The sequence below is a fragment of the Erpetoichthys calabaricus genome, chromosome 1 (assembly GCF_900747795.2).
Source record: "Erpetoichthys calabaricus chromosome 1, fErpCal1.3, whole genome shotgun sequence".
NCBI classification, from domain to species: Eukaryota; Metazoa; Chordata; class Cladistia; order Polypteriformes; family Polypteridae; genus Erpetoichthys; species Erpetoichthys calabaricus.
Window position 1 is genome coordinate 182154194 of NC_041394.2, and position 10230 is coordinate 182164423.

General features: G+C 37.1%; 1 protein-coding gene across 1 annotated transcript in view; it reads right to left on the reverse strand.

Moving 5' to 3' along the window:
- The window catches only part of LOC114657626 (calpain-1 catalytic subunit-like), a 115336-nt gene that overhangs the window by 37239 nt on the left and 67867 nt on the right, over nucleotides 1-10230 (reverse strand). Inside the window, exons 7-10 of the mRNA XM_051930899.1 lie at nucleotides 6106-6189; nucleotides 5915-6000; nucleotides 1523-1597; nucleotides 1267-1427 (exon numbers count right to left, since the gene is read on the reverse strand). Coding sequence (XP_051786859.1) covers nucleotides 1267-1427; nucleotides 1523-1597; nucleotides 5915-6000; nucleotides 6106-6189 — 406 coding nt within the window. The remainder of the gene's footprint in view (nucleotides 1-1266; nucleotides 1428-1522; nucleotides 1598-5914; nucleotides 6001-6105; nucleotides 6190-10230) is intronic.

The window sequence follows — 10230 nt, forward strand, 5'->3', positions numbered from 1 at the left end:
AAATTCACATGTTGAGTGAAGAACTTAATTTCACGAAAAAAGACAGCAATATTGAGTCACAAAATTATTCAAGACCTGTTATGGACTAGCACCCTAGGACAAGGGTTATTCCTTGCCTTGCACCTGGTGCTACTAAGGTTACATGAGTGTGGCAATGTTACATTATGTTAAACAATTCAACAAGGTGAATTTACTAATTCACGCATCTTTGATTTTTTAAATAAGAGGCAAACCTAAGTAAATTTATATATTTCTACAAAGCACATCTCAGAAGGTAGTATAGAGTACATAAAAAAACAATTGTTATTCCACATTAATAATAAATAAAAGTAAAATACACAACACATACAGTACTGCTAAACAGTATAATGCCTTTGCTTTTAGAACTTAAAGAATGGGTTAAAATATTGCTAACAAGGATGAGTTTCAATATGCCATAGTCCTACATGATTCTATTAACTGCTTTTGTAAAACCTATGACCTACCCATCTCCATGTGATAAAACATGAAAAACATCTCCACTCCAATTAATAATAAGTTTACTTACTTAACATTAGAATTCCCGAAGCCTATGAAATAAACTCGTAATCCCAGACCACCTTAAATTCCTGTGCATCTCTCCATCAGCATCTTTTGTGTTGTAAATGTGTCAATCAGCACAAGCAGCAAGCAGCCTGCTATCCCATCCCCCCACCCACTGCCACAGCTCAATTCGCAAAGAAGGTTCTCAGTGCGCAGTGTTTATCTTGGAGTGAAGTGCCTGGAGTTGTAGAGGGTAAATAACATATCGTCATTTGGAATACATACATTTCATGTGTGTTCCGTGTCTACAACAATTTATGTAAACACACTGTTAAAACAGAAACGTTTTTCACGTTTTAGTGATAACTGACAAAATGTAGACATGAAGTGTATAATGTGTGAAGCCTGAAGTCCAAATATCAGATAAACACTTTCACAAAAGGTACAAGTATAACAAAACAAGTGTTATGTCAGAGTACCAGCACATATATATGAGTCTAAGACTGTATACCAACAGAATACAGTTTCAGCTATTGCTTTAATTCAATATACAATAACCAGTAGTCAAAAGATTAGTCTCAACATATAGCAGAGTATGAAGAGAAGCCAACATAAAACATTAAAGTGAAAATGTAACTGGAATGTTTGGAGAAATTGTCATGAAGGTTTGCAGAACACAATATATTATTGGGCAATAAATATACCTGCAAGCGAAAAAAGCAATTTCAGAACTAAGTAATTCACCTGGATAGTTGCGGCAACCTCCTGCAGTGCTTCCTCTCCTCCAGCTACCATCATATAGGCAGGTGTTCCATTTTCTAATCCGGACTGATTTTAGAGCATCAGGTGTCAGGTTGCATATTTCTAAACGTGTGAACTCACGGAGAAAATCTTTAAAAGACATCCTGGAAAGAGATATAATTACACATGTACAGTATATTATAACTGACAAACCAATACAATTACAAGTTGAATTCACTAAGTTTTGAGGCACACATACCAGAATTCACCATCTTCCTTCCGAATTTGCCATTTATTTCTAAATGCTGGATCAACTGAAGACCAATCAGAAGAACTGAAAGAAAGAGACCACTATGTAAAGATTATAATCAGAAATAAACAGTTAACCAGTGAATTGCCCATTATGACAAAGTATGTTTTTCTTATAAAATGTAACCTATATTTTAATACCTTCTTTTTCATTGTGGCACTGGGGAGTGGTGTTTTGTAGGTGTTTCCAATGTTGATTGGATATGCAAGTAAAAATTTCTCTGTACTCTAGAAACGTGGCAACGGTACTCCTACTACTAATATTACTACTACAGTGCCTGAAACTGTGCACATATTGTGGTATTTCAAATCACCAGTATTCGTATAAGGCTTAAACAACTATTTATAAGGTAGAGGTGTTATTGCTTTTATCATCCGTCTTTCCATTTACTTCCTAATTTAGGTACAATTCAGATACAGGGCAGAGTGGTGGCTCAGAGGCTGAGGATCTGCACCAGCAATCGGAAGGTTGCCGGTTTGAATCCTGTAAACGCCAGAAGTGATTCCATTGGGCTCTTGAGCAAGGCCTTTAACTTGCAATTGCTTCATCCTGGGTATGACGTTAATATGCATCCAGCCTTGCAAGCAGGTCCTCCAACTTACAGGGAAAGCTTGGGGCTTGGTGGTAGGATTGGCACTCTAGCCACAGTAAAAAAAAAAAAACCTCGCACTGTTCCAGTGTGGTGCTGATGTGTCACCCGCTGCACTTGTGTCCCAATCCAGGTGGTTCATTGTGTGGTGACTGCAGCAACACACTATCAGGACATGCTCCCAACTTCTCCTTCCATTCACTTCCTAATTCAGATACAAAGGGATAATGAGGAACAAAGCAGGAACCAGCTTTAGATGGGTTGCCAGCCTCTAATTATCTTAAGTGGTAAACATTTTGTAAAAGATTCTAATGTGATGCAACACCTCTCTTTTTAATTGTATGGCTGTGCTGTTAATAGTTTTTCACTGATCTTTGCATTTTTATAGTGGACTTATTATTAAAGAAAGTTAAATTGTAAGTGGATTTCTCAAACTCCCACTCATCAGGCAATACCTAGAGTAACTAATTTTGTTTTGATAGACAGTAACCAGGCCAGGAACTGAATTCAACCATTCTTTCACTCATCCATCATCGAACCCAATTAATCCTGTTAAGGGCCGTAAGAGCTGGAACCTATTCCAGAAGTACTGAACATCAAGCCATCATTGTGCATACTTCTGGACGACCAATTTCTCTGATACTGGACCAATTTAGAGATGTCAATCAATCCAACAAGCATGTTTTTTGTAATGTGGAAGGAAAATCAAAGTACTCAGACAAAATCCCATGATGACATAAGCTCTACTAATAAGCACATATGGTGAATTTAGAAAGTATTCAGACCCCATCACTTACTACACATTATAGTATGTTGTAAATTTAATTTTAAAATGGATAAACTGACACTTTTGCCAACCAATCTACACTCAATAACCCATAATGACAAAGTAAAAACATGTTTAAAAAAAGTCTTTATTTATTAAAAATCAAAAAGTGAAATCTCTCTTTTATAGAAATATTCAATCTTCACTGGGCACTCCAAACTACAGTGAGGTGCATACCGTTTGCTTTAATTATTCTTGAGATGTGTTTAGAACTTGAAAGGAATCCATCTATGGAAAATTGAATTGATTGGACATCGTTTAGAAAGGCACACATGTACCTGTGTATATAAGATCCCACAATTCATGCTGCATGTCAGGACAAAAAACAAGTCATGACATCTAGGGAACTCTCTGTAAGTCTATGCAATTAAGTTGTGGTGAGGCATCGAGCAGGACAAGGATGTAAAAACACTTCATAACCTCTGAGTGTTTCCAGGAGTACTCAAAAATTGTGAAACAGAATACGTTTGGAACAACCAGGGCTTTCATCCAGCCAAACTGAGTAACTGGGCAAGAAGGGCCATGGCCAGGGAGGTGACCAAGCACCCAATGATCACTCTAAAAGAATTTCAGAAGTCCTCTGCTGAAACTAGAGAATCTGTTTGAAAACGATGACATTCAAGGTAGCATTTCATCAATCAGGCATTTATGGTAGAGTGGCTAGACAGAAGCCATGCATGAGTAAAAGGCATGTCACTGCCTGCCTGGACTCTGACAGCATGAGGAAAAGGATTTGTTGGTCTGATAGGACAAAAATAGAACTCTTTGGGCAGAATTCCAAACACGAGTAAAAACCAGCCACTGCTCATCACTTGCCTATACCATCCAATTAATTTTGTCAATTTAAAACTAATCTACAACACAATAATGTGTTCAGAAAGTGAAGGAGCCCGAATGCGTTTTGAATTCAGTGTAAGTGTTTTACATCCATATATTAAATCCTGTTCAATAACAGAATCAATATTTTACTAAAGCTGCCAATTATTCCTTTTAACCAGACTCCTGTGGCTTTTTTCTGCATCCAGATCAACAGTTAGAAATACTCTGCAGAATATGATTAAAGATTTGTACCGTGACATTTAAAACACAATACTAATAATTGCTTTTGCATCAAGATGTCTTTGTATTCATTCTGAACCCCAGGTTTACTTGTTCAGGTTTACACTTAGCAGTCCTTCTGAGGAGAACCTCACTTTTGTAAGATCATCAAGAAAAAATCAGGTTTAAAAAATTATTATTTACACTAGGCTTTTCCTATTGAAAGGAATGATGACAACACACTGAGATAACAAACCAGGGTACCTTATTCCTAGACAGTCAAGAAAACAATCAAACTAGAATATTCTGTTTCTGTCCCAGTGCCAGGGACCATGCCTGGTAAACCTATAGCAGGAACCCTTGGGTATTCCACCTATATGCCCAAACCATCTTAACTGGCTTCTCTTGATTTGGAAAGGATTCAGTTATTCTCTATTGCTGATCTACTCACCCTATCACTGAGACAGAGAATGAGCTGAGTAACCCTACGCAGAAGCCTCACTTTGGCAATCTCTTTTTTTTTATATATTTTTTTATTTTTATTTTATTTGAACCAAATAATATTCCATATAATAAAGTCAAATTTAACAAACCAAAATTCAACCTCTACCCAAGAGAAAGAGAGGAGAGCCAACAACAAACAGCAAATATTTAAAAGCAGCAAGGAAGGAAGAGTATCCTTTTCCCCAATATAAAAGCTTATTCTAAAATGTTATTGATTAGATCCTGCCATATTTTTAAAAAGTTTTGAACAGATCCTCTAAGTAAGAATTTGATTTTATCCCAATTTCAAATAATACAGAACATCAGTTACCCACTGACTTAAAAGAGGAGGGGTGGAATTCTTGCAATTGAGCAAGATAAATCTACATGCTAGTAGTGAGGTAAAGGCAGTATAGTTTGTTTATCCTTTAGTTACAAAGCAAATTTTGTAAGCAGAGGTGATTTTTAATGTCCCTAGAGCCAAGTTCCACTGCTAAGATTTAGTATGCCTGGATCTATTCCACTCTTGCGGCTACCTAAAAACCCAAACCTGACCCTTTGCCTTCTGGGTGGTGAACCCAAATGGCAGCTACATCCATTTTTTTTTCCAGATATAGCCCAGCCAGGCTAAGTAAGTCACCCAATGAACACCACTCTGAAGTCGGTTCTAGTATTCCAGTTCTGGACAAAGTTCTATAAGACTTAAGTAAAACTATAATCCTGATCATTAATGGAGTGTTATATGTCTGGCAACTCTCCTTATATCAATTTCCCATATGTAACTCTGTCACAAGTACTTACTGCATCTCCAGATAATACTGTTCTAAAGAATCATAATTTACTTTAGCATATGAAGCAACTATATATATAATTTTACCATTTCTTTCAAAATTATATTACGCAGAATCGCATTTCAAACTCAACAAGCCTGTCTGTGTAAGAAAGTTCAATTATAGTTTGCAAACCAACAGGCGGAAATACCTGATAAGTGACAGCTTCCACCCAAAACGTATAAGGAGATCCATCTTTTTCAGCCAAGAAATACGCTACAATCATATCTGCTCAGACTTGACAGGCCAGGATAAACAATTGCAGGAGCTGAGGAGAGATTTCATTAGGCAAGGATATACTTCTCTCTTGCTAAATGAATCTTAGGTTGGAAAAGTCTGTTAATATTTGACACTAAAGATGTCTCACGTAAGGATATTAGAATCAAGTTTCTTTCCTATTGTGTATATAAAAATGAATCCAATTCCTGTATTACACCTTGCCTGAAGAGGGGGCCTGAGCTGCCTCGAAAGCTTGCATATTGTAATTTACTCAGCCAATAAAAGTTGTAGATTTGCTTCACTTCTTATTGTAACCATAAATACCTAACATGCTACATCATTCTCCTACTACATACTTGTCACTCCAAGCTCCTGTCCACTCCACTTCTCCCCAAGGATTGCGGATTCGAACTAATTTTGTTGGCAAGCCTCTGCATGATACCTGAAATTGTAAAAATAAATAAATAAATAAAAAATAAAAATAGAAATGAGAAGTAATATCGCAGTGATTTTGTTTTACTTATAAAAAAAAATTACTGTTCCTGACCTCCTCTGCCCCAGTCAGTGAGTAAGCATGGCCCTTCACAAGTTTCTTAAAAGTCACTGCTTCCATGTCAAGACTGCTGGTGATCTATAAAGAAAAAGAGAGATAAACTAAGCACAGAATAATGGAAAGAAAAATTTTCATAATAAAGTCTGCAATGTAATAAACGAAAATTTGTTGCATCATAATACGTAGACACTAAGATACTTGGATACAATGAGGCTATTAGAAATAAAATGGATGCATTAGGATTAAAAGTCAAAACGGAGGTAAAAAGCTTAGGGGTAACTGTTGACTGTAATCTAAATTTTAAATCGCATATTAATCAGATCAATAGGACAGCATTTTTTCACTTAAGAAACATAGCAAAAGTTAGACCTCTTATATCATTGAAAGATGCTGAGAAATTAGTTCATGTGTTTGTTTTCAGTCGACTAGATTACTGTAACGCACTCCCCTCAGGACTACCCAAAAAAGACATAAATCGTTTGCAACTAGTGCAGAATGCAGCTGCTAGAATCCTAACCAGGAAAAGAAAATCCGAGTACATCTCTCCAGTTTTGATGTCACTACACTGGTTACCTGTGTCATTCAGGATTGACTTTAAAATTCTGCTTATGGTTTATAAAGCCTTAAATAATCTCGCCCCATCTTATATATCGGAATGTCTGACGTCTTATATTCCAAATCGTAACCTCAGATCCTCAACTGAGTGTCTCCTTAGAATTCCAAGAGCAAAACTTAAAAGAAGTGGTGAGGCGGCCTTCTGCTGTTATGCACCGAAAATCTGGAATAGCCTGCCAGTAGGAATTCGCCAGGCTAATACAGTGGAGCACTTCAAAAAACTGCTGAAAACACATTACTTTAACATGGCCTTCTCATAACTTTACTGTAATTTAAATCCTGATACTCTGTATATCCAATTCATTATAATAACTATTCATGGTGGCTCTAAAATCTGTACTAACCCCTACTCTCTCTTCTGTTTCCTTTTCCGGTGTCCTTTTGGTGGTGGTGCAAGCCACCACCATCTACCCAAAGCACCATGATGTTCCAAAAATGATGGATGGATTAAAAGCCAGAAGTCTGTATGACCATCAGCATCAAGTGACTCCGTGAGAACCCTAACTACAAAGAGGACTATTTCATTTATGTTAGGTAGAATGCCCAGTGGGGACTGGGCGGTCTCGTGGCCTGGAACCCCTGCAGATTTTAATTTTTTCTCCAGCTTTCTGGAGTTTTTTTTTTTGTTTTTTCTGTCCACCCTGGCCATCGGACCTTACTCCTTTTCTATGTTAACTAATGTTGTCTTGTTTTAATTTCTTATTTTGTCTTTTATTTTTCTTTTCTTCATTATGTAAAGCACTTTGAGCTACTTTTTGTATGAAAATGTGCTATATAAATAAATGTTGTTGTTGTTGTAAGAGGTTTTTGACCAATATAAATGGGAAAATAACCAGTCTAAAAGCAATTCATATTGTGAACTAATATGTTATAACTTATTCTGTGAAGCTTGTTTTTTTTTCAATATGTGGTCACTTAAAAGAAAAGGGAGATTTTACAGAACAAAGAAGATGATTTTGCTCTTTGGATAGTTACGTATAATAGCTAAGCTATCCCACCAAACAAAAAAATGCCACGATCTTTGCTTCAGCCACCAGACTTATCCACCAGGATTATTTCAGATTCACATGACCCTTTGTATGAAGCTGCCTTTCTTGTTAGCTGTCTTGCAATCACTTTCCTTTAGTTTTTAATAGTGCACTTAATTGATTCACTGTGGTTTGCTGGCGCCCTGCCCAGGATTTGTTCCTGCCTTGTGCTCTGTGTTGGCTGGGATTGGCTCCAGCAGACCCCCATGACCCTGTGTTAGGATAGAGCGGGTTGGAAAATGACTGACTGACTGACTTAATTGAGTCATGTGACAATTTAAAAACCTTGATTAGGATCTTTAGTATAATCTGTTTAAAGTGAAAGAGGTTTAATTTCCTTAATCTGCAGATGTAGCACAAGCTCTTTAATCCAGGGATGCACAAAAGGGAATTTATTTGGTATCTTCTCTGGCACTGTGTCATTGCGCTACAGTGTGCAAATTCCATTTATACAACGTAGGACACACACCATATTCTGCATGTACTTCTAAAAGAATGCTCTACAGGTATTCTTTAATAAGCTATTTCCAGCTTTAAAAATATACACACACAGTATAAACTGAATAGCTTGCAAGTGCAAGTGTGTACAATACTTTTTTGGTTACAATCAAGGTATTTTAACAATATAAAACATCTTAATTATGAGTATTTTATTACTTTGTTTCATACAAGCAAACTGTTTTATGTTTAAAAATTGAGCTGATAATACTGTTAACTCTCGGTGATCTGTTGCAGATCAACTAATGTGCAATTTGTATAGTAATAACCAAATAATATCACACTGTGACAACTATAGTGTGTGTACACTTCGTTGCCTGGTGCATTCAACCAGCTGATCTATATTCATTATGTGGATAGGAAGCTATAATTGTTTTCACTAAACTAGGAAATACCATTCAGGATGTACAATGGTAACTGATCAAAAGTCTGACAGTGTTTTAATTTGAACGGAACAGTCAAGCAATTCTGCAGCAAAAATCATTTCATATGGTCTCATTATATAAATGGTCTTGCCACCTATTGTACAATGTAACAAAGCACTTGCTATGCAAAGATATAGTTACTATTTTACTTCATTATCAAGATACCATATGACCTGAGCATCTTGTTTAAAACTATTGATTGAATCCTTTTAAGTTACACAAACTGTGATATAGTTTACTTTGCTGTAATTTTGTCTCTGTGTTCATCCTAACATTGGTGTCCTCTGATAATCTCTTTCTACTGTGCAATCAATTGTCAGTTTGTCCTGTTTCTATTCTCTTCCTAGTTCTCTCCCTAGCTGTCTTCTACCTTCTCATATGCTTCCAACATACTCTTTCATTCATGAAAAATTATTTGCACTGTGGATCTGGTACATAGTAGATGTTTTTCCTTGCACAACACATAAAGGATACATCTCTTCTGTCCACTATCTGTTTTCAATTTTATGTTTCGTGCCTCAAATAACTTGCTTCAAATGAACTTATTCACCACCTAAAACATTATCCTGTTAGAATCTTTCCATTCTGAATTCCATGGTCTTCTCAAACTTCTTTCCTATGCATGGATTCTCTTCCACTTTTCCCTTCTTACTGACCAAAGCCTCTTCTTAAAGTGCCTCCAAACAACACTCAAGTTCCTGAATTTGCTACTCCTCAATGTACTCTTTTGCACTCATTGTCAGTTGAAGTCAGTTGTCCTAATTAATGAATGCATTTCAATACAACCTCTGGTTCTGCTTATAACCTATGTGTCAGCACTAGGAAAATTAATCTGCAAATATGTACTTTTGTTGCATTCACGAGCTAAAAGAGTATTCAGAGTTGTCATGTTTCACCTTCTCATTTCATGTAAATGTCTGGGTTGGACTCTTCAGAGAAATTCAAAGTTGCTGTTGTGGTTGCTTGGTCTATGAAAAAAACAATTAAAGAGAATGTCTGTCTTTCGTGAAAATAAAGAAAAAACCAAACATATTAAATGTGTACTGCATATTAAACGCTGTAAATGCCACATGGGCTGGACGGGGATCCCAACCAGAGAAGGGGAAGGCTCTTTACCCAGATGCAAGGCACTGAGCAGACAGATGGACATCCCAAACAAGAGAAAAAACGAACCAAACCTGGAAGTGATGGCCGGAGGAGAAAGACAGACAGTAAACCGGAAGTGGAAGATATTGTGGGGGACTTTTTATTCCTCCAGAACAGGAGATGGCAGCAGCCCTGTGTCTCTGTATCAGCACACATTTGAGAACCAGTAGGGAATGCTGGGAGATGTAGTCCAACAGACAACCCTGCTGGGGACCATGGGTGTCGCAAGGGGGGGGCGCTGTCGGGAGATATGCTCCCTAAAATGGGACTTATGTATGACCCGGAAGTACTTTCTTCGGACAGTGGCCCTGGCACTGGAAATACTTCCAGGTCCTTAATAAAAGGGACTGCACTCCCTTGTCCAGGTGAGTTGGAGCTGGGAGGACGTAGAGGAATACTCGACTAGA